This window comes from Alternaria atra (assembly GCF_907166805.1).
Source record: "Alternaria atra isolate CS162 genome assembly, contig: 28, whole genome shotgun sequence".
NCBI lineage: Eukaryota > Fungi > Ascomycota > Dothideomycetes > Pleosporales > Pleosporaceae > Alternaria > Alternaria atra.
This window is the reverse complement of record NW_025091326.1, coordinates 744,495-768,121: the sequence shown is the minus strand read 5'-3', so window position 1 is coordinate 768,121 and position 23,627 is coordinate 744,495. Positions and strand designations below refer to the sequence as shown.

Below are 23,627 nucleotides of genomic sequence, written 5' to 3'. Positions count from 1 at the left end.
TAAAATGTAGATGTAGCTCTCGCGACTTGTTGTCCAGCGTGTCCAGGTGACACACAGAAACGTCTTTGGATTTATCAACAAACTTTACTACAACACAATATTCTGTTGGTTCGTGTTCAAACAGGGTTATTTACAAAGTTGGAGTTGAAGGTTGTATTATCCATTCGCATTTTCCAGACCATCATTTTCATTAACGTCATCTATAAAACCTCTACCAGCATATTGTATATTTCCACCATCTTGACTATCTTACAACCACTCATAGTTATCCCGGGTGAATACTCAATTTCTCAAGTGTCTCGCAATATGTTGGTGCAGTGGGATCGGGTTTTTCAGTAGGTACCACGTCACTTCGCTAACAAGCTCTCAGGGAGCCTGATACTATTCGGTCTAGCCAGTCAGAGCCCTTGGTTGGTTAGTCTACATCTCAGGTGTTTGATGGACTCACTGTTTCTGACGTCGCACTTTGCTATGCTTTATTATAAACCTCGGATTCCAACATCGACGCTACTACTCGACCAGAGTGAAAATCCAACCTAAAACTGACCAAAAGTTTCTAAATCATTGTGAATAATCGATTAAGCAAGAAGACGTTCACCATAATTTGACGAGCCGCTCTCAGGATGATAAATCAGAAAATGGTTGGCTGCAACAGGGTCTATCGGATGGAGAAGCCAGATAGAATACTAGGAGCCTATCCTCGCAAGACCATTCTATATTGAATCCAAGAATCCGTGCTTGCATCTTGTATCCCAAGCTGAGGGTCCATGTAGAAAATTGCGAAGGAACGCGTCGACAGATTTTATGTAAAAGCGTGGTCGCCAGATCCACGTTTACGCAGCAATAAAATAATGAGCATAGCAGTGAAATTGACGGGATTTTATTTTCAGTACTGTATTCGCTATGACACCTTTTCGTCACCCCATGCGGTAGACCATGCCTTAGTTTGACGCGCGTTCCATACAGAGCATGTTCGTATAGCGCCCTTTTACATAACGCGAGACATCCACTCACGCTTCATCGCAAGTAGCTTTGCAGCGATGTTGTCGAAAGTCGCTTCATAGTTCGATCATCCGGCTCGTCGTCTCTTGGTACCATTCACTGTAGTACCATTTGCTCTTCGTGCCTCATCACCGCTGACTGCCACGTCATCATTCATCCATTCTCTGCCAGCACCAGGACTACGCCGTCTGTACTGACCCGCGCCCACTGCCACCACTTCGTCCTCACTATCACTAGCCTCGATATCCAATAACACGGGCATCCTGAATTCTGCGTCTCCTATAGCCGGTCCAAATTCCGTAGCCGAGGTCTTAACTGGGTCTACCGTGAGGACATCGACTTCCTCGTCTTCCGCATTGAGACGGCGCTTGTGTAGCTCTTCGAGAGGCTGGATGTCGAACTCGTCTTCGCGCTCGATATACTCCACGTTTTCTTCTACTTCGACGAAATCTGGTGCAAGGGCAGACCAGCGTTGGGGCTGGAGAATGGACCAGAGCCAGACGCGGCCAGAATCCACTCCAACAGCAGCGACGAAGGGCCGGAATGGGTGCCACTCGACCACGGACAATTCTTCCTTGGTGCCTTCCAGGATCTTGACCAGACTACCCTGTCCACGTTCCCATACGTAGATGTGATGATTCATCCAGGTAGAGGCAGTGACGTATTCGCCTGAAGGACTGAATGATACATGGTTCCAAGAAAGCCTCTGCACGAGATCTTGGAACTTGTGTTCAACTTCCAGCTGGAGGGTGTCGAAGTCCAACTTTGGGTCGCTCAGGTCGGGCAAATGAAGTGTCCTGACAATGCGATCGCTGGAGTTGAGCACAACGTCTCTGCCCGAGGGTGTCAAGCGAATGTACACGATGATGTTATTGGTAACCCGGAATGAGTAGCGTACTGCGTGTGCCTCGGTGTCGATGATGTTCAGCCACCCCTTGTTTGTGCCGGCTATGATGTGTTGGCCAGTGGGCGAGAAAAGCGTCATCGTAGTCGTTTGCTTCGCGTCCTGTGCCGTCTGCTTTTCAGAAGCATTCTCGCGCTCTATGTCGGTTCGACGGGGCGCGGACGATAGGGAATGTTTGACGGGGACTTCCTCGGACATGTCGACGATGACGGGCTGGTCTTCGAAGAGGGCAGCCACGAAGACCATACTAAACTGGAATTAGCCGTTTGCCTGTAGGCATGATGTGTGCACTTACTGGTTCTTGGGGTGCAGCTCTGCTATGAATATGGCCGCCTCGAAGCGGACAGTGCGCACCCGCGAGCCATCCTTCAAATCCCATAGCACGCACTTCCAGTCCTGACCGGCACTGAGGAGATAGCGATCGTTGGTCGACCAGCTAAGTGACTGGACTTGGCGCGTGTGGCCGCGAAGCTTGCGCGCAACGCCGTTTGTCTCGATGTCGAATATGACGACTATGCCGTCGTGCTTGAACCCAATCAGCGGAAATTACATGTCATGGTGCAACATTCGCGTACCCGCCCGGATGCAAGTAGGTCGCCGCGGTGGCTGAAGCGAATTGACGTCGAGTGGCCGCTGCCTATGCGTCGTGAGTCACTGCAGTATGTAGTAGAGTAGGCATATCAAACTCACGTAGGCGGCCGGTAATGACATCGGGACAGTCCTGCGCGAGGACAAAGGGATCAACCAGCGAGAGATTCATCGTGGTGCACTGCAGACAGCGGGGTGTGCAGAAGAAGGAGCTCAATGAGCAGCATCTTCGCAGACGCGACGGCTGTTGTCCATGCGCGCAAAGTGAAAGTCTGCCAGTAACATTGCATTCGCAGTGGTCAGCCTTGTCGAGCGCGGTTGGCACGTGAGGGCCCGCTAGTGCCAATGCGGCAGGAACTGGCTCTTTGTCGCCTTCTTGCTTCGAACAGAGCCACGCCCTCACCACCACCCCACCCGCCATCACCAACGGCCGCTCTTTCATACTTGGAGCGCGTCTTCCACCTCGCCGACCCCAACAGTGCTCACCGGAGTGCTTTTAATACGCGCGCAAGCCTCCCGCTTCGAGGCGCGACCCGGCGAGCCCCCGACCCCCGTACAGCCCTTTTCCACGGGCGCCACTCTTCGACCGCATCCCTTCTCGCGCGCGGCGCGCATTTCTCCATTCAGCATCAGGCGCAGCAGTCGATATAGCTACAACGGCAGTCCATTTTACTACTTAATACGCGGAGGAACCGCCCGGCGTGGCCACCGCGACCGACGACCCATAGACAGGTCTCCAGGCTCCCTCTCACCCGCAAAACCTTTTCAATACCGCCAGTATGCCCCCGGGCGCACCCCAAGTGTCGAAATGTCCGCTCCGGACCATCAAGGAGATCCAGTTCGGGCTGCTCTCCCCCGAGGAGATCAAGGCCATGAGCGTTGTTCACATCATCTACCCAGAGACCATGGACGAGCAGAAGCAGAAACCGCGTGAGCAAGGTCTCAACGACCCCAAACTTGGCACTATCGACCGCATGTACTCGTGCGCCACGTGCAAGGAGGACATCCAGACCTGCCCCGGCCATTTTGGTCACATTGAGCTGCACACACCCGTCTTCCACGTGGGTTTCGTCGTGAAGATCAAGAAGCTCCTCGAGACTGTGTGCCACACATGTGGTCTCATCAAGGCTGACTTCGTAAGTCTTCCCGCGTGAAGACAGAGACTTCAGAACCCTGGATTTTATGCTAACTGCAACATCAGAATCATCCTGACTGGGCCGCCGCCGCCAAGACCAAGGATGCGAAGAAGCGTTTCGACAAGATCTGGCGCATGTCCAAGGGTAAGACCGTGTGCATGCAGGATGTGGACGACGGAAGCGACAAGAACAAGATGCCCAAGATTCCCCATGGTGGCTGTGGCAGCAAACAGCCTGACTCGATCCGCAAGGAGGGTCTGAAGCTCACAGGCACCTGGAAGCAGAGCAAGAAGGATGACGATGACGGTCAAGGTGACCGGAAAGAAGTCATTACGCCGAAGCAGGCACAGACTATCTTCAAGCTCATGTCAGACAACACACTTGCTTTGCTCGGTCTGAACGCCGACTACGCCCGCCCCGAGTGGATGATTCTCGATGTCCTGCCAGTGCCTCCGCCCCCGGTTCGCCCCAGTATCTCCGTCGACGGTACCGGCCAGGGTATGCGTGGAGAGGATGATTTGACATACAAGTTAGGAGACATCATTCGTGCCAACGGTCGTGTCGCAGAGTGTCAACAGGAGGGTTCGCCTGCACACGTAACGGCCGAGTTTGAAGCTCTCGTCCAATACCACGTCGCTACCTACATGGACAACGACGCCAACGGTGTTCCACAGGCCATGCAGAAGTCTGGTCGCCCGCTCAAGACTATTCGTGGTCGATTGAAGGGTAAGGAGGGTCGTCTTCGTGGTAACTTGATGGGAAAGCGTGTCGACTTCTCCGCACGTACCGTCATTACTGGTGACCCCAACCTGTCTCTGGACCAAGTCGGTGTGCCCCGATCCATCGCACGCACTCTGACCTACCCCGAAGTTGTCACCAAATTCAACATCAGCAAGCTGACAAACTTGGTACGCAACGGTCCGAACCAACATCCTGGTGCCAACTACGTCATCAAAGCCGACGGTGTTCGTCTCGATCTCAAGCACAACAAGAATCTAGACGATCTGCGGCTACAATACGGCTGGAAGGTCGAGCGCCACATTGACGACGATGATGTTATCATCTTCAACCGTCAACCCTCTCTGCACAAGGAGTCCATGATGGGACATCGCGTCAAGGTTATGCCCTACTCCACCTTCCGTCTCAACTTGTCGGTCACATCACCCTACAACGCCGATTTCGACGGTGACGAGATGAATCTTCACGTTCCCCAGAGTGACGAGACTCGCGCTGAGGTTCAAAACCTGTGCATGGTTCCCAAGCAGATTGTATCGCCACAGAAGAACCAGCCCTTGATGGGTATCGTGCAGGACACGCTTCTCGGTGTTTACAAGATGAGTCGTCGTGACAACTTCATTCCTATTGAACAGGTCATGCCCATCCTCATGTGGGTACCTGACTGGGATGGTATCGTTCCAGAGCCAGCTATTCTGAAGCCCCGGCCTCTCTGGACCGGTAAGCAGATTATCAGTATGGCTTTCCCACGCGAGGTCAATATTGAAAAGAAGGAAGCCGACTCCAAGCCCAGCGCATACAACGACCTCGTCGACAAATCATTCTGTATTAAGGGTGGTCAGTTACTTTTTGGTCAGGTCACAAAGAAGATTGTCGGTGCTTCTGCAGGTGGTGTAATTCACATCATTTTCAACGAGCTCGGACCAGACGCGGCAGTCAAGTTTTTCAACGCCTGCCAGCGCATCTGCAACTGGTGGCTTCTTCATTACGGTTTCAGTTTCGGTGTGGGTGACACCATTCCGGATCCTGCTACCTCAGACAAGATTGCCAACGAGATTGCAAAGTCCAAGGCTAAAGTCGAGGAGATCATCGAGACGGCGACCAAGGATGCGCTTGAGCCTATGCCTGGTATGACGATCCGTGGTACATTCGAATCCAAGGTACAGAAGTTCCTCAACGAAGGTCGTGAGGGTGGAGGTACCGCAGCTCAAACCAGTTTGAAGGATTTCAACAACGTCGTGCAGACCGTTGTCTCTGGTTCCAAGGGTTCCACTGTCAACATCTCCCAGATGGTTGCCCTTGTCGGTCAACAAGCTGTGGAAGGACAGCGTATTCCCTATGGCTTCAAATACAGGACACTGCCGCATTTCTCAAAGGACGACTATTCACCAGAATCCCGTGGTTTTGTCGAGAACTCATACCTTCGCGGTCTTACGCCTTCGGAGTTCTTCTTCCACGCCATGGCTGGTCGTGAAGGTTTGATCGATACAGCAGTCAAGACAGCCGAGACTGGTTATATTCAACGTCGTCTAGTCAAGGCGCTTGAGGATGTTATGGTCAAGTACGACGGAACCGTGCGTAACTCTATGGGTGATATTGTTGAGTTCATCTACGGTGAAGATGGTTTGGACGGAGCCCACATTGAGAGCCAGTCTATGGACATCATCATGGCATCGGAGGCCGACTTCGAGGCTGGGTACAAGCTCGACGTTCTTGGGACCGACCACCCGGAGATTCCAGTCACGAAGCTCGAGGGTGCTACCATGTTCCAAGGTGATGTGGAGATTCAACGAGCTCTGGACGAAGAGTTTGAGCAGATTAAGATGGACCGTGAGTATCTTCGCGCTACTGCCAGCGATGAGGATCTGGAGTCCTTCCAGCTGCCTCTTAACATTCAACGCATGATTCGGTCTGCTCAGGCGCGGTTCGGCATCAACCCGGAGAAGGCTGTTAGCAATCTTAACCCGATCGAGACCATCAAACAGGTCAAGGAGACTCTTGAGCGACTGGTTGTCATTCGTGGTACCGACGAACTGTCAAGAGAAGCCCAAGACAGTGCAACTTACCTGTTCAAATCTCATCTTCGCGCACGTCTTGCATTCAAGAAGCTTGTCGTCCAGCACCGCCTGAGCAAGGAAGCTTTGAACTACGTCCTTGGAGAACTCGAAGATCGTTTCCTCAAGGCCGCTGTTGCCCCTGGTGAGATGGTAGGTGTTTTGGCTGCCCAGTCCATTGGTGAGCCCGCTACACAGATGACGCTCAACACTTTCCATTTTGCTGGTGTGTCCTCCAAGAATGTAACGCTCGGTGTACCTCGACTCAAGGAAATCTTGAACATTGCAGCCAACATCAAGACACCATCCATGTTGGTCCGCCAAACAGATCCCAAGGCCACCCAACAAGATGCCAAGCGCCTGCGAAGCACGATCGAACTCACAACTCTCCGTTCATTGACGCAAGCAGTGGAACTCTACTACGATCCTGACATTCAATCAACATTGGTTGAAGAAGACCAGGACATGGTTGAATCTTACTTCATTCTACCTGAAGAAGACGAGGTCATCGAGTCACAGTCTAAGTGGTTGCTTCGTATCATCCTTGACCGCAAGAAGCTATTGGATAAGAGTATCACCATTGGCGAAGTTGCTGGCAAAATCAAGGAAGAGTTCAAGCCCAATCTGGCAGTTATCTTTAGTGACGAGAACGCCGACGAGCAGGTCATGCGTGTTCGTTTCATTTGGGATCAGAACCTCCAGAAGGACGACGAGGATGAAGACGAGCGTGACGAGCGATGGATGCGCAAGCTTGAGAAGCATCTGCTGGATGATGTCACGCTACGTGGTGTACGCGGTATTGAGCGTGCTTTTATCCGAGACCACATCGTTACAGTTGAACTGCCGGACAGGTCTCTCGTGCACTCAAAGAGCAAGGACGAGTGCAAAGAGTGGGTGCTCGATACCACTGGTACTTCTTTGGCTGAAGTGCTCGCCATTGAAGGTGTGGATGCCACCAAGACCTACTCTAACTCTTTCATCGAGATTCTCGGTGTCCTTGGAATCGAAGCGGCTCGTGCCGGTCTGCTCAAGGAGCTGGGTATGGTCTTGTCTTTCGACGGTTCTTACGTCAACCATCGTCACATGGCCTTGCTCGTCGACATCATGTGTCAGCGCGGTCTTCTCATGGCCATCACCCGTCACGGCATCAACCGCAATGACACTGGCGCACTTATGCGTTGTTCTTTCGAGGAGACGGTTGAAATTCTTTTGGAAGCTGCCGGTTTTGGTGAGCTTGACGACTGCCGTGGTGTATCTGAGAACATCATGCTGGGTCAGCTGGCGCCTATGGGTACCGGAGAGTTCGACGTGGTCATGGACAACGCTATGCTTCTCACCATGGTGGAGGACAACTCCAAGATGATGGGTGGCGCTGCTGGCGCTGGCAACTACCTTGACAACGGTGCTGCCACGCCGTACGACTTGGGCTCTCCTACATACGAGGGTGGCACGGGCGTGGGCTCCTACGATCAGTTCTCGTTTTCTCCTATTGCTGCGGCTGGTGGAGGGGATGATCAAGGTGGGTTCACTGCCTACGGAGGCAGCTATGGAGGCGGTGGCTTCAGCCCGTACGATGGAGGCAGAAGTCCAGGTGGCTCAGGCTTTACTGGCATGTCTCCTGGCTTCAGCGGTCCGGTGTCTCCAGGCTTCTCGCCAACCTCACCTGGTTACTCGCCCACCTCTCCAGGAACTGCCAGCCCTCGCTTCGCGGCCACATCACCAGGATACATGGCTTCGCCTACATCCCCGCACTACTCACCAACTTCGCCTCGATACGGCTCGCCTACGTCACCGTCGTACTCGCCTACGTCCCCTGCAGGCTACTCACCGACCTCGCCTCAGTACTCTCCTACATCACCCAACTACAGCCCAACGTCCCCAACGTTCATGGGTGGCGCGACTTCTCCAGCGTACAGCCCGACATCACCACAATACAGTCCCACGTCGCCGCAGTACAGTCCTACGAGCCCCCAATACCAGGCAAGCAGTGACCGGCGTTCTCCTACTTCACCCACGTCGCCGCAATACAGCCCGACGTCGCCACGCTACTCGCCAACCAGCCCAGCGGGCTCCTTCTCACCGACCTCGCCGCGCTACAGCCCGACTTCTCCGGGTCAAGCGTACTCTCCTACGTAAGTCTCCTTGGTCATAGTTGTAGACACTTGCACCCTATACATCACATGCTAACATGGCGACAGATCTCCAAAGCAATAGCTGGCTTGATGATGTAGGTAGGCCTGTTTTGATCTCTTCTTAGTTGTGTATGAAAATGTTTCCTCTTCGATGGAAATGATTTGGGTGAACTCTTTGGCGAAGTCGAGCATGCAGTCAAATTTGTCTGCTTGCCCACCTTCTTGAAGGGTTCGTCCTGACTCTATCCTCTCTACCCCATCACGGCTGGTCTCGTACGGCATGCCATGTACGCTGCGTGCGGTCGTTCCTTTAGTTAGGCCCACGTCCACGTCTGCCACATGATTCTGCTCAACGACTGATGGGCTTCTTTTTTCTCGTTGTACAACACCACCACTACCGAAGCTGCACTCTGTAGCGGCACCAAAAACCTGTTTTATCCGTTCTTCTTGTCACGCGGCTCAAGATTGCATACACACCCTAAGTTCTGAGGGGTAGTCTGGCGTTTAATCATTTGCTTTTTGCTTTTTTGCTTTTCCTTCATACAACATATTTGCAATAAGCACAAAACTGCGAGGCGTTTGGGGTGCCATCTCATCATAATTGGTGGTTTTCGAGAGACGGGTCTTTTGCAAGTGTCGCGTTTAGACAATTCTTTGTTTGCTAGCCCGCAACAAATTGCGCGAAGGGGCTTTTCGCAGTTCAGTTGAGTCGAGAAAACGGGACGAGGTTGCGATCTTCATGACCCGTAGTCTTTAGGAAGGAGAGTTAGATAAGAGTCGCGCAAGGATGCGTTGGCTGACTAGATAATAAGAAATTTGACGATATATTGTCATTCATGATTGTGTTGTGTATGTTGAAGTAACGTGAAGTATCTCAGAGTGTAGTGTCTTCCATTCAATATTGTAATGGTGATGGTGTTGATAGTAGAGACCTGCCATGCCAAAGATGCGGTGGTAATAGTAGAAACAAAGATACCCACCATACAGTCCGAGAGGAACAAACGCCAAAGTCCTAAAACACCACAAACCAATTCCCGGTATCGCCAGTGTCGGATACTGGAGCTGACAGCCTCTATATGTCAGACTCGAAGCTAATCCTTGGCTCGAGTTCTGAAAGCTTGAGATCAAATGCATACACCTCCGCGAGTCTTTCCAGATTACGCCAAATGCTCGATACGTACCTCTTCTCATCCATGACAGTAAAATTACCACCAGGGCTGCCCTACAGCACGACCTTCATCGCATCTCGCGGATGGCTTTCGTTGGGGCAGTAGGGACACTTGAAGCGCGATCCCTTGCTCAGCTTCTCGAGCGATTCCTGCGCGATGACATGGCCACAGGGCATCATCATCGGGGGGTTCGCATCGGTGCTCTGCTCCTTTGACACTGGACAGACGAAGATGCTGTGGAAGTGGTATTGGCTCGGTAGTGGTATCTCAACGGGTAGCTCGTCTTGGGTCGTCCATTCGGTGCGCTTCTCTTTCATGATGGACTGCATCTTCAGGAGGTAGGGGAGTGCTATGGCACCGGCTGTTGCGGCAATGAAGAGGGGAGAGTCGGCGCTTAGACCAAGTAAGGAACAGAACTCGCGGTTGAAGGAGTGTGCTACTTCCTCCCAGGCGGTGTCGTTGTAGAAGAGGCGGCGGTAGGGCGAGTCTTCAACGTTTTGCCAGAATGCCATTGCGCCTAGCAGTTGCTGAATCTCTCTTTGGTATCGCTTCTGGAAGGGAGCGAACTCGCGACGTGCGTACGCCCACGCATGCAATGGTCCACTGGGACTATCGTAGTCGTCCATCGCTTCGTCTTCACTACCGCGGGAGTCGAACAGACAGACAAACTGCAGGCGACACAGTTCGAATTCAAGGTTGCTGCCGCGCGCTTCTAGAACATCACTCCGCTCCCGTGCCCACTGTATCGCCGGCTGGAGATTCCGCTCATTACGTAGTTGGTGTAGTATGTGGTACATGTCGGCGAATTGCTGTTGCAGCTTCTCCGAGTTGAAGGTTCCTTCTGCGAGGTCCTTCTCCCATGCTTCTCGGATGTAGGGGTTGGGCGTGTTGAGGGTGGGCTCGGGATGTGGCGGCTGGCGGCTGGCTTCATCTACAAAGGTGGATGCTACGTCGAACTGGCCTTCGCGGAGGAGGTGCATAGCAATGGCACGGTTAATGAGTGAGGGATGTGATGATAGCGCATCATTATCCGCGGATGGTAGGGGCTTGTCCTTGAATTTCTGGTACACTGTTAGCTCTCTCTCTCTCTCTCTCTCTCTCTCTCTCTCTCTCTCTCTCTCTCTCTCGTGGGCTGCCCGGACAGAAAAGCGTACCTTGTCCAGTGCCTTGCCATACTTGTTCAGGCCAGCGTAGACGGGCTTAAGATCTTTCTGTGCCGTTTCCAAAGACTTCTTAAAGGGGTCTTGGAGTTTGGCGAGGGTCAAAGGCGCCGTCTTGGGATCTGGTCGTGGACTGGTTAGCAAGCTCTAGGGTGATATGGACAAGAAGATTATTACCCGCTGCGATCTTAGCGCGAGCTGCAGTGAGCATGTCAATCGCCTTTTGTACATCGTCGATGCTTGTAGAGAGGTTTGCGCTGCTCTCTAGCAGCTCCACTTGCTCGCGGAGGTCGTCCATGGTAGTGATAGTGAATAGTATGCGCTAAGGCGATGGTTATGATGGGGTGTGAGCCTTGGAGCTGGTAGAGTAAGGGTCAGCTAGCAGTAAAGAGCTGTTGTCTGGCCAGCAGCGCTCTCTCCTACTGTCCATCGTCGTGGGTGTTGGCGGGCTGGGGTTCGTGTCGAGCTCGCGATGGCTGTTGCCGCGGGCATGACGTGTGGGGGAACAGCGCCGACCGACGCTCCGCACGCATGATCAGCTCCGACATGTGCACAACCCTCGCCTATACCGACGTCGTTTCGCTATTCAGATGCAACACCGGGCTGGAAGCTGCTGGAAAGATGCATAAAGCGCGATTCAATTCGCTTTCCGTCATCTTGTCGCCTTCTGCCCGTTGGCTCGCGCTCGGGCATCGGCGAGACTCTGCGCCTACCTCTCTACCATGAGGAGCTTGCCTTCACAGCGCCTTGTAGTGGATCGAAAACACTATAGCTGAAAACCACTTTCTCTACGCTAGAATGGCGCATCCACTGCCAACATCACCGTCGCGGATGCATACGGAGAAGGAGCTTCGGAACCAGATGCCACCCCTGCAGACCATGTCAATTCAACGCAAGACGACAGCTCAATCCCGCCCACAGCCAGCTTCCAAAGCTCCTACCTCCGATAGGATACCAGATGAGGCTAAAATCAAGTCTCCCACGTCGCCCGCTGGCCACCAGCGCTTCGTCTTGACCGACGTGGTAGCCGCGCGATACATCGAGGAGGACCCAACAACCTCATGCCACGTCCTCGCCCGTCGCCAGAGGATCGAGGGCTATGAGATATACCTAGTCGAACAATGGGCGTGTTCGCGCACCCATCCCACCTTCCTCATCACGACGTATACCGGCAATCCAGAGGATACTGTGCTGGCCACAATCATAAGCGTTCCTAAGAACGAGGAGGAATGGTCACCGCAGATGCGTCTGTATTTCAGGTCGCTTACCGAATATCATGCGCGGAGAAAGGACACACCCTATGGTGCCCTGATGGTTACAAACCTCAGTGGTTTTCCCTCTTCCCTGACGGTAATCCCTATTCCTGGGGGTGACCTGAAGAAGTACCGCGAGCCCTTCTTTGTCAACGAGAACTTGAAGAGATTGGGTTGTTCAGGTCGGCTGGGCATAAAGCTCACGCCACCAAGCAGTGCGACGCAGGCCAAGTTCCAGCAACTATACCGGACGAGCGAAAAAATACCGTTCAACGCATCCGTAATTGAGCTTGTGAAGCTCTGTCAGGTTGCGCTTGTCTTGTTTGGGAAGCTAGAACCAGAGTATGCAGACGGGCTGCTGTGCGATGTTACAGAGAAAGCTATCAACGATTGGTGGATAGACTTCGGATCTGAATACTACACGGTAGAACCTCATGATGGCATTCTCGGTCCTACCACAGTCGCTGCCCTACTGGGCATGCTAATGGGTGCACGAAACAGGTTGAGTGCATGTAGCGCCGCAGTCGCAAAGGATGTATTTGACATTGAGGCAACTAAGCGTGGTATTGCACATTTTCAAAAATCCCATCATCTACCTAGAACTCGACGTCTCGATCGACACACGCTCGATAAGTTACGAAGAGCCTCAGCAAAGGCAGCCAGCAAGGAGGGTTGGGCCGTTCCCAGAGCCTTCAAATCTACAGTGGCTGAGCTAGGAGGCAAGGGTGGTGAGATGGTCATGGGTATTGTTGGGGCTGGACAGAAGGATGGCATCGCTGAAGTGGAGACTGTCGACATCGACCAGTTTGTGGAGCTTGTGAGGGGCGAACATGCAAAGTGGTTATGGCACGGAAAGCCTAGGAAGACAGCATCAGGAGACTCCATGTTTGATCGACTTCCTGGTGGGGAAGCACGCTCAACCTCGCCAGACAAACACGACCCCACATCGAAACCGCTTCACGGCGAGACAACGCTCGATCATCAGAACATCGCGAAGCGCGATACAGGGTCTTCAGAGATGAAGAAAGTAGACACCTTTACGCCAGATGGTCAGGAGAAGGAGAGTTTCAAAGACCCATCTTCTAAAAGAGCCGCTATCAAAGCCAAGTTAGAGTCTGGTAGCGGCTTTCATCACATAAAGAATGCTGTCGGCCTGCGTACTCATGCAAGTAAAATATCTCGAGAAGAACATGGACGACATGGGTTGCATCGAACAAAGAGTGGTACCCCACAATACACAGACTCACGAACGTCGATGGATTACTACGAGAGCCAGTCGGACGATCCCCATTCTCTCATGTCACCTCAGAGCACAGCCGGCGAAGAGCCAGCCTTTGCCAAACAGCTTACCGAAACGCCAGGCGACTCTGTCATTCCATTAAGTGACAGCAAGCTAGTTGGTGGTCGTCATGGATCCAACTTACGGAGTTCTGTTGTAGAAAGCGAAGCTTCAGATCATCCCGATGAACCACCAACTGTAGCGAGCTCTCTCGCGGGGTCTATCTACCATGGAGTCGATCTCAACGAAAACCTCCCCGTCGACCAAGCAAACGCAGTCCCACCTCTTTTACGTCGTACTCAATCCGGTGACCAATTTGGGTTCCACCAGCCATCTCGCAGCGACGACTGGTGGCCCCGCCACCTCTCCTTCAGCACCGCCGAGGAAAGTGTCCTCCGCTGGTCCACCATCAACGCTCAAGACGGCGACGAAGAAGCCATAACAGAAGACGACAACACCGCCACCATGGACACCATCACAGCCCGCAACGCAACCCAAAATCTACACTCGACACAGCTCAAACGCCTTCACAACCAGCTCCACACCCTCTCTTCCAAAGACCAAGCCTGGGTTCAAAATGCTGTCTCCTCTATCCTTGCCCTCTCCGACTCCGCAAACACGGATATTCAAACCCTGGAATCGATCTACTACCCCCATCTTGATACGTACCACAGTCTCCGCGAAGATGCTCACGCTACTGTGACGAATAACCGTGGTCAGCTTACGGCTAGTCTGAGGGAATTAGGCAATGTTGGGGATAAACTAGAGTATGAGATTAGTGCGCTAAGAGGCAAGGTCGAGGACATTGAGGATGTGATGGGTGAGTTTGAGAGACAGGTAGAATTTGTTGAGGGGAGGGTGAATGATTTGGATAGAGTGCTGGGTGAGAGGGAAGGCTGGTGGAGGTGGGGTATTAGGGTTCTGACTGGCGTTGGCACAGCGCCTGGGTAAAGGAAAAGGAATGTGTGGGAATACGAGTTTTTGTAACAGGAGAAAGGGTGTTGGGAATATACCCGTGTAATTTTTCGCGTCGTTTAATTCGTGCACTCTACTATGCTTATGTAGCAGTAGCCACTGTATAGATTTAGAATCTTCAAACATACCACAGTCCAACACGACGATAAGAAAACATGTGTATTGTGCTCACTAGGGTATCACTAAAACCTTTACGAAAAAAAAAGCCACCACAACCACCACCGTCATGCGCTCGTCCAGAGATCTACCTCCCAGCACCAGCGCCATTCCCCTCTCCACTTGTATCCCTCCCACTAGCCACCCTCTGCCTATGTTCTTCCTCAAGCAAACTCTGCTTCCTAACATACTCCATGACGATATCCTCCTCGGTCTTCTGTTTCTCCAACTTCTGCATGCGCTCATTCTCTGCCTTCTCACTCTCCTCTAGCACCTTCTTCAGCTCCGCATCGTCGTCGTCGTCGTCGTCATATACCTCGTTGTCATCAATATCACGCATCTCTATCCTATGACTCCTGTCATCAGCATCCGCAGCACCGATGGCTTGGCTCATGGCATCCATGACACCGCTTTCCTGCTGTGCGCCCTGAGACGAGTTGGCGTACTCGTCAGGGTGCTCCGCATGCATTTGAGCGAGTTGTTTAGATTCAGCGATGATGCGCTTGTAGTCCTCATCATCCTCGGTGTCGGCATCAGAATCCCATTCGTTATCGCTGTCAGCCTGTCTTCTCTTGGTCGTCTCAAGTAAACTCTTCCTCAAGGTTTCTTCGAGCGCCTTTTGCTCCTCTTCAGTCACGTTGGTTTTGCCTGCTTCTTCCATGCTGGCAGTCATGGCGCGGCGCAGTGCTTCCTCTTCGTCTTGCTGGGAGAGGTTACTACCAGCGGGAGCGCGCTCGAGTTCGGCTATCGATGCGCGTATGGCAGAGGCGACAAGCCGGTCTTCCTCAGGGTCGCCGCGCGAAGATTCAGCGACTGAGGCTGCAATGGCTCGCTCTAGTTCACGCTGATCTTCTTCCTCTTCTGCCCTGAGCTGTGCCTCAAGCTCAGTCTGCGATTGTTGAGATGGGGCGACCGATGGAGAACTCGAGGTGTTCGTGTCTTGTCGCCTCAAGGCACGTGTCCGTTCGGCTTCTTGTTGGCGCCAACTGGGAACTGTCGACCGGATTTCGGGCTCGACACCACGTCTCCTTGGAGGATCAGGATACGGTCCTGCTATGCTGCCTTGCAGAATGGAGTTCGCGTGCGCCGATTGCTGAACTCCAGGACCACTACTTTGGGAACTGAGCCTAGCGCAGCGCTCGTTCTTCTTATCTCGCTTCTGTTGGACTAGCGAATGGAGCGAATCCATATGCTCAGCTCCAACGTTCCGCTTCTTCTTAATGCCCCACTTCATGTGACCCCACGTCTTGACAATCTCATCGCGTTCTTCTTGCGTCACCTCGGATGCTTCATCGTATCCCTGTGCAATGCGCGCTGCGATGATGTAGTTCTGCACACTCTTTCCCTTGCTCTTGACCATTTCCTGGTAGAGTCCCTTCATGGCATAGCCAGGGACGGACCAAGCGCCGCCCATCACACGGAATGGAACGCTCATGATACCGCGCCCAACTCCTTTGACAAAGCCGATGCCACCTTCCTTCTTGGCGCCTTTGTAGGGGTCTGTCACAATACCGGTGATACCATCATATAGGCCGTAGCCGAATTCCTGTGGACGTTTTAGTAGAAGTCGCACGTGTTGTTCCACTCAACATACTTTGGCAGCTGTCCGCATCCCGCTCTGGAAGTCGGTAACTTTATCCACCTGTCGTACTTCAGCTCCGTAGAGCTTTGGTACATTGTGAAATCCCTTGGCAACGTTGAGAGAGAAGTCCATCGGTGACTTGAAGCCAGCACCAATGATCCTAGCTAGACCTTTTCCAGTGTCTACCGCAGAATCAACATTTTCTGCCATACTTGGTTTTGGCGCTGCATTTGGGGTCGCTGTTGAGCCAGTCGCGGATCTGGAGCGACTTCGCTCCCTAGACCGTGACCTTGAGTCTTGTGTAGATTCAGCAAATGCTTGAGACATGAATGTAGATCTGTGTGAAGGCGTACCAGGAGAACCAGGGCTAGTGATTGCTGGGTTGTCGGCTTGTATCCTGGCTATATCAGCAGCAGCATCGGCAGCGGTTGGCGTAGAGGCTCCGCTTCTGCCCGAGCGCTCGGAGGCACCAGTTCCACTTCGTGTTGTCTTCGGACGTCCACTGCTACTTCCTTCCCCTATCGAAGAGGTTCCTGTACCTGTTGCCTTCTCTTTGCCTTTCTTGGATCTGGCGTCAGGGTGAATGTTGAGTAACTTGAGGGTCTGAATCGGCATATCAGCAACACCCATCATCACCGAGGTTGCAGTTCCCATCAGAGCACCAGCTGCACCAGAGACTGGATCCCAAGGACCTTCATCCGGAACATACTCGCGAGGGCGGTATCTATATTTGTAAGTAGGTGGAACGATATAGCGATGTATTCGCTTACAGTTTCATCTCAGAGAAGTTCACTTCGCCTTGTTGGGCCAGTACAGTAGCTGCCTTGGCACTCAACTTGACGTTGGTACGCTTGAGCCTCCAGACAGCCGGTTTGTTTGGCATGATAGCACATCGCATTTCTTCGTAATTCAGCATCTGATGGAAGGACTGAGCGCCCTTCTGGGTTCCGTCCTCTTGCTTGATTTTGTCGCAAAGCTCTTGCGCCCGATCGAGCGACTCCGGCTTTAGCGCTTCGTTGATAGCTCCAGCAAGCTTCTCTGCTGTGAGATCTTTGTATGGGATGGGATCAGGCCCGGCGCCTGCCCTTGAGACCATGGCCCCCCAAAAGGCTTGGTCTCCAAAGAATGGCACAACAACTGTAGGCTTTCCAGTTGCGATACCAGCTGCCGTAGTACCGGCACCACCATGATGAACAACGGCAGAAACGCGCTTGAACAACCAGTCATGTGGGCAGTTGCCAAGCATAAAGACGCCATCAGGCTTCCCAAGATCTTCAGCTCCTAGCCCACCCCAGCCTTTGGATACCAACGCGCGCTTGCCGGTGATTTTCACGGCGTCGAAGATCATCTTAGTCATGGCATTTGGGTCGTCCACCACGATTGAACCAAAACCGATGTATACGGGTGGCTCACCAGCATCGAGAAAGGCTGCAAGGTCTGGATCTGGTGTATAATTTGAAGCGAGGTTGAGGAAGTAGAAGCCTGCGACAGAGATGTGGTGGTTCCAATCCTTAGGTTTAGGGATGAGCGCTGGAGACCTGAGAAGATTGAGCCAAGTTATCCACGACAATCCAGATAGACTTACCAGCAATACGTAAAAGGAATCTTCAATCGCGCGAGCATAGCTGGCGCCCAAACACCGCTGATAGGGTCCAGACGAAGGCTATCCTTGCGAAACCTGTTGATGACATCTCCGAGACCTTGCCATGTCAACACATCGACCATGATATATGACATGTAGTTTGTAATCGTCGGGTCTGCGTTCGTAGATTGGATGTTGGCAAGCGGGTGCGGGAATTGTTGGGTAGGCGACCATGGCATGCTGTTCAGGTCAGTATTTGTGTGTCACTGGAAGAAACAAGACGTACGTAAACATCACGTGCAGAGGTATGCCTAGTTTTTCGGCACAATGTATGTGTCCGAAGCTGGGAGGGTTTGCGATTATGGCGTCAGCAACGAATGGCTTGCGCAGTTGTTCTGGTAGTTGGTCCTCGATGCCCATCCACTCTTCGACGGTCTGCTGGAGGGGATCTACACCGAGACCATTACCTGTCTCTATGCAGGATCTCCATGTGCCACTCAGAATCTCGGCGATACCCTTCCTCCTCTTGCCAATGTCACCACTGCGCAATGTGTCGAAACCAGGCATCAACCCTGGATTCTTGACCATGAAGGCCATGAGCTCAGCGGGATCCCCGCCAATGCTGAAGAACTCCAGTCCATTTTCTATGACGAAGTCCTTGAAGGTCGGATGTGTCGCTAACCGAACCCTATGGCCGTATGTGTCTTTGAGCACCTTGCCCAGTGCAACGAATGGCTGGACATCACCACGAGAACCCACTACTTGTATGACTACGTTCAGTGGAGGTGGAGGGCTTTGGCCTGGCGCACCACCGAGGAACTCTGGGACGTAAGGTGGAGGCGGCTCGGGGTCTTCTTGTGCATGCGTGAGCTGACGCTGGATCTGTGGAAGGATGAGCTGCGAAAGGGCGCGGCTCTTTTGATCTATTCGGATATTGACACGCCCATCATCAGCAACCACGGCATTTGTGCCCAGCTCCTCGTTCTCAACCTGTCCTGGCAACTCGGTGTATGCGGGTGGTGGGTTCTCGAGGCTCGGTGCATCGTGGAAGGGAGCGTCATTAATGCCGGAGCTATGATGCGAACTTGAGGGTGGCCTACTCATCGGGTCAGTATGAGACCGCCACCAATTGTCTGGGAAGACTGACGGGATGTGTGTTTGCGTATGTTGCTGTGTTGGTGGGGCACTGTCGCGAAGCGCGTCATTGCCCTGCGGGGGGTTGTTTGAGCTCGCCATGTTGGTTGCAAAAAAAAAGGTACTCAAAGAGCGGGCATGGCGATAACAAAGCTTCGAGGAACAACGTCGGAAGAAGGTTGCTGGAACTAAGAATGGGTTATAGGCATTGCAAGCCTGTATCGCACGCATGGGGGATGCACATGCGCTATGACAGACATGCGGAGGTTATTGGCGTGTGATTGGCTGTGAATAGATCAAAGCCACCAGGCGGGGCTTCGTCATCGCTCAGCCCCAGGTGCCTTGCTACCTAGGCATGCCATTCGCGTCTCGCAACATTTTTCCGGTACGATTCGACGCTGAATTCGCTGATCTTGGCTGGTACCTGCCTGTGCATTTGACTTCTGCTTATTCTCGCTTATTCGGCCGATATGAAAATAGTGGGCTTGAATTCACCGAGCATACAGCCGTGATCAGGACAGGAGTTTGATGGAGATATCATATGTAACTATGTCGTGATACCATCTGGTAATATGACGACTCCAAAACCACCTCAAGTCTGCCTTGCCGACTTGCCGCATATATCGCGACCTCATTAGTGCAACCTTGTGCGTATCCGCGCGTATTCAGGTGCGTAATTCGTGTTGTCGCGGCAGCCCACATGGGGTATTCCGGTCCACGTAGTAACCCAAGAGGCTCCTGAATAGCTGCATGCAGTACCAAAGCTTGGACACCCGTACGCTGCGCTCAAGAACATCCGTGAAAGTCTTCTCAATGACACAGAAGCACTTGCGATCAACAGACACCTCTTGATCTGATATACGAAACTATTGTTACCATGACCCGACATCTACTTCTTTGCACAATCGTGTCAACCTTTCTTTCGCGGACTTGGAGGCGTCATCACACCTACCACATAGACGGCCACACAGAAACGCTCTCCTGAGACTGTTTACCATTCGCTTCAGAAGCAGCTGCTTTTTGCTTGTCTTCGTCCTTCTCTGGTCGCTCGCGAGATACGAATTCATCACTGCGGTCGGTGTTGCGCTTGGGTACTGCTGATGTCTCTAGGGCATGCTTTGCGAGCCAGATGAGTTGCTCTGTACGCGTCGTTGCTTTATCGTTGGCGAGGCGTATACATATCTTGTTGACAATGTGACCGTTAGTCGTCGTACCCTGTGTGACCTGCAGCTCGTGAACGGTACGATTAACGCACATGGTACGGTCGGACGCTGAGTTGGAGTTTTGTCTGAAATGGCGTTTGGAGGGGAACGATATAGGTCTGGCAAAAGTGCGCGCGATTTGGAGAGTGAGTTTAAACATAGTGGCTTGACTCTAAATAATTTGGAATTCTTGTCGATAGTGAGATCTGGAAGGGGGGTTGAGACGCGTCTGAGATGCGTGATGACTGCCAATTAGACGTGAATAAGAAAGGGAATAAAACAGGCTAGTAGGGTAATGAACTGAGAGACAACTGCAAGCTCGCAAAGAGGAAGGTAAAGGCCATTTCCATCTGACCCTGGTATAGGAAGGACCTCATGGCTATTGGTGCGCAAACAAACAACCTTCACTCAAACACAACTGCAGGGAGTAGCGACCCTGAGGCAATCCATGGGGTAAGAGCGACGCCTCTCTGATACTGCTATTTCGCAATTCATATTTCATATACGAACTTGATCACATGGATCGTCAATTGTGAGCTGACCTAGATCGATACTAGGAAATAGTTGGAAGTGAAAGGTACAAGTGAAAGCAGCGCTGATGATCCGATTGTGGAGACATCTGGAAGACGTGACACGCTTTCCTGTATTGGCTCTAGTCTGATTGCCCTGCAGCGATCTCCCCCACGTGAACCTGGCGCGTCATCAAGGCGCATCACGCGTCAACAGAGGCATTGGAGGTTGTTTGTGCTGTCTTTGCACCTGCACTCGAAACCCAGAAACTCGTCTACGGACCTCATTCTGCTTTAACTCCGCCCCTTCGTACAGCACAACTTGGAACCTAGGCTTCCGGTTCTAGCTTTCAGCTCGCATCCACCCAGCCACAAGCTCTAGCACTTATAAATACCACGTGCTCGTACACGTCCAGACCTGCACATTTCTTTTTATCCTGCTGAACAATCGACTGGACTGAACCTCGTTACAATGTTGCGTAGAAATGCTTTCATCGGAGCTGCACTCGTTACAACGGCTGCAGCATGGAACGTAGACGGTACGATACATACCCTCTTCGCGTGGCTAGCACTAAGTCCGCATAGTCCATAATCAGATCGGCTTCATGGCAGAGACATTTTTCACACCCGAAACGACTTCCGTCCTCGCAAAGATCCTCGAACCTGAGTACAACGGCTCCGTCGGGCGCTCCGCAGCATGGGCAGACGCGTACGCACACACTAGTGAAGGTCACTTCTCCTACCAGTGGCACTGGATAGACACGCATGATCGTCAGCCTGAACACTGCAATTTAGATTACACACGGGACTGCGCCAAGGGTGGATGCGTTGTTAGCGCTATCGCAAACCAGACCAAGATACTGCGGAAGTGTATAAATGAGGTGTACGCTGCAGAGTTAACTAGAGGCATAAACCTAACATGCTCCTATGCACTTAAGTGGGTGGCTCATTTCCTGGGAGACATCCACCAGCCTCTGCATGCGAGCGGCCGTGCTGTAGGGGGCAATACGTTCAAGGTAGTGTTTGGTGGAGTGTCAACACAATTACATGCTGTAAGTCTGCTTTCCGAATAACAAGACGAGGTGCTAACGAGCAAGGTCTGGGACGGATATCTACCATATTTTGCGGCAAATGTCCAGCACCCGTTCTCGAACCAATCGATCGATCCCTTCTTCTCCGGCCTTGTCACTCGTATCCGTAAAGATCAGTTCTACTCGGCGCCATACATGTGGCTATCATGTACAGATCCTGCTACTCCAGAGGAGTGCGCAACGAGCTGGGCAAAGGAGAGCAACAAATGGGATTGCGACTACGTATACAGTCGCGTAAGGAACGACACAGATCTTGGAATTGACGGATACGCAGTAGGTGCCGTGCCCATCGTAGAGCTGCAGATGAGCAAAGCTGCGTTCAGATTGGGTACCTGGCTGAATAAGCTTGTAGAAGGGGCCAAGAATGTTGCGAAAGAAGAGGAAGTGATGGAGCTTTGAGATTGCAGCCGAACAACTCAACTTGGACATCTCGAAACTACCATTGTACTTGTGCCATACCAATGTCACGTCATTTTGATTCTATACATGAAAGCTCAGCCACTACGGAACCGAGGATGCGAACCAGTGGCGTTGATGGTTTGCCTCCAGCCCTGCGAATATGCCGGGACCCCACATCGGCATAAGTTCCATCTCCTTCCCCACATCCATTATATACGCTCCCGTCCGCCTGCAGTAGCAATCACCAACTGAGTTACGCTTTCTCCTTGCGCAGTGAACGTATCTAGCAGCACTAATTTGAAGTTTCATACGATATGGCTTTCGACGAGCTCAATGATAAAATCACACCTGCAGTATGTACATTAAACGGCCCCACACTCGCCTTTCCGACTGGTCTTTAGTACAATCAAGCATACCAAGTCGCTTTTGGAGCATATGCTCTTTTCGGAAACAGATAAATCACAGTTTGGAGGTCTGACTAACGCATCTCCCAGAATCCCAGCCGGGAAACCTCACCGAACCGCGGCTCTTCCGTTCCTCAATCCGTCGCCATACCTAAGCCTTGTAAACCACTCCAACAATGGCAAGAAGAACAGAAAATCGACCGCAATGCGCAGATAAAACTCACCAAACTAGTGCACATGCGCTACCAGCATCCCAACCTCGATGAAATTACCACTTTCCTGCGTGACTTTGGTATGAGCGTAGCCCAGAAAGCAGAAGGCAAAAAATGGTTCAAAGGATACGGCGAAGACCAATACGTATACTACGCTCAACAAGGAGAGAAGAAGTTCCTAGGCGGATGTTTCGAAGTAGAGAGCTACGCAGAGCTAGAAAAAGCCTCCAAGATTCCTAGAGCAGGTTCTATCGAGGAATTGACCGACGCGCCAGGAGGCGGCCACATGATCACATTGCACGACCCAGAAGGCTTCCCCATCAACCTCATCTACGGCCAGACCAAAAAACAACCTGGCCCCTTCCCTGAAGTCCTGACCACAAATTACGAAAACGAAAAGCCGCGAGTCGCGCGGTTTCAACGCTTTAAATCTGGACCTGCCGCAGTGCATAAACTCGGCCACTACGGTCTTTGCGTACAAAATTTCCAAGCGGAAATGCAATGGTACACACGTACTTTTAACATTGTACCGACGGATTTCCTTTACATCAATACCCCCGAAGGTCAACAAAAAGACGTAGCAATCTTCGCCCACATCGACATTGGCCCATCCTACACAGACCACCACACCATTTTCCTGTCCACAAATCCCACATCTCACGTCCACCACTGCAGTTTCGAGGTCCACGACTTTGACACGCAGAACTTGGGTCATGAGTGGTTGGCACAAAAGGGGTATAAGAGCGTATGGGGTGTGGGTAGACATATACTGGGTAGCCAGTTGTTTGATTATTGGTGGGATACGACGGGAAACATGATTGAGCATTATGCCGATGGCGATCTCGTGAACGAGGAGACGCCCGTAGGCTGGGGAGAAGCGGGTGATGAATCGCTGGCGGTGTGGGGGCCGGAGGTTCCGAAGTGGTTCCTGGATTGATGAGCGATGAAGAGAAGTCAATGTAGAAGTAT

The 23,627-nt window shown here is 52.3% G+C and overlaps 7 protein-coding genes across 7 annotated transcripts; 3 read left to right on the top strand and 4 right to left on the bottom strand.

Moving 5' to 3' along the window:
- Positions 1-1,069: 1,069 nt before the first annotated feature.
- On the bottom strand, positions 1,070-2,666 carry ALTATR162_LOCUS7304 (uncharacterized protein; the record flags this gene model as incomplete). Its single annotated transcript, XM_043314932.1, has 4 exons — positions 1,070-2,153; positions 2,202-2,431; positions 2,482-2,543; positions 2,597-2,666. The coding sequence occupies 4 exons, from the start codon at positions 2,664-2,666 to the stop codon at positions 1,070-1,072; spliced, it is 1,446 nt and encodes a 481-aa protein (XP_043170867.1).
- Positions 2,667-3,273: 607 nt separating this feature from the next.
- ALTATR162_LOCUS7303 (DNA-directed RNA polymerase II subunit RPB1) lies at positions 3,274-8,633 on the top strand (the record flags this gene model as incomplete). The annotated part of the gene is made up of 3 exons (XM_043314931.1): positions 3,274-3,630; positions 3,696-8,551; positions 8,618-8,633. The coding sequence occupies 3 exons, from the start codon at positions 3,274-3,276 to the stop codon at positions 8,631-8,633; spliced, it is 5,229 nt and encodes a 1,742-aa protein (XP_043170866.1).
- Positions 8,634-9,773: 1,140 nt separating this feature from the next.
- Positions 9,774-11,178, bottom strand: ALTATR162_LOCUS7302 (uncharacterized protein; the record flags this gene model as incomplete). The annotated part of the gene is made up of 3 exons (XM_043314930.1): positions 9,774-10,781; positions 10,875-11,002; positions 11,058-11,178. 3 exons carry the CDS (start codon positions 11,176-11,178, stop codon positions 9,774-9,776), a joined length of 1,257 nt encoding a protein of 418 aa, XP_043170865.1.
- Positions 11,179-11,678: 500 nt separating this feature from the next.
- ALTATR162_LOCUS7301 (uncharacterized protein) lies at positions 11,679-14,363 on the top strand (the record flags this gene model as incomplete). Its single annotated transcript, XM_043314929.1, has 1 exon — positions 11,679-14,363. The coding sequence occupies one exon, from the start codon at positions 11,679-11,681 to the stop codon at positions 14,361-14,363; it is 2,685 nt and encodes an 894-aa protein (XP_043170864.1).
- A 268-nt stretch (positions 14,364-14,631) lies between these two features.
- ALTATR162_LOCUS7300 (uncharacterized protein) lies at positions 14,632-18,943 on the bottom strand (the record flags this gene model as incomplete). Its single annotated transcript, XM_043314928.1, has 6 exons — positions 14,632-16,089; positions 16,138-16,849; positions 16,896-17,663; positions 17,711-17,947; positions 17,994-18,803; positions 18,855-18,943. The coding sequence occupies 6 exons, from the start codon at positions 18,941-18,943 to the stop codon at positions 14,632-14,634; spliced, it is 4,074 nt and encodes a 1,357-aa protein (XP_043170863.1).
- Positions 18,944-19,789: 846 nt separating this feature from the next.
- ALTATR162_LOCUS7299 (uncharacterized protein) lies at positions 19,790-20,203 on the bottom strand (the record flags this gene model as incomplete). The annotated part of the gene is made up of 1 exon (XM_043314927.1): positions 19,790-20,203. The coding sequence occupies one exon, from the start codon at positions 20,201-20,203 to the stop codon at positions 19,790-19,792; it is 414 nt and encodes a 137-aa protein (XP_043170862.1).
- An 821-nt stretch (positions 20,204-21,024) lies between these two features.
- On the top strand, positions 21,025-23,595 carry ALTATR162_LOCUS7298 (uncharacterized protein; the record flags this gene model as incomplete). The annotated part of the gene is made up of 4 exons (XM_043314926.1): positions 21,025-21,091; positions 21,138-21,604; positions 21,650-21,916; positions 22,537-23,595. 4 exons carry the CDS (start codon positions 21,025-21,027, stop codon positions 23,593-23,595), a joined length of 1,860 nt encoding a protein of 619 aa, XP_043170861.1.
- Between the last annotated feature and the right edge of the window lie 32 nt (positions 23,596-23,627).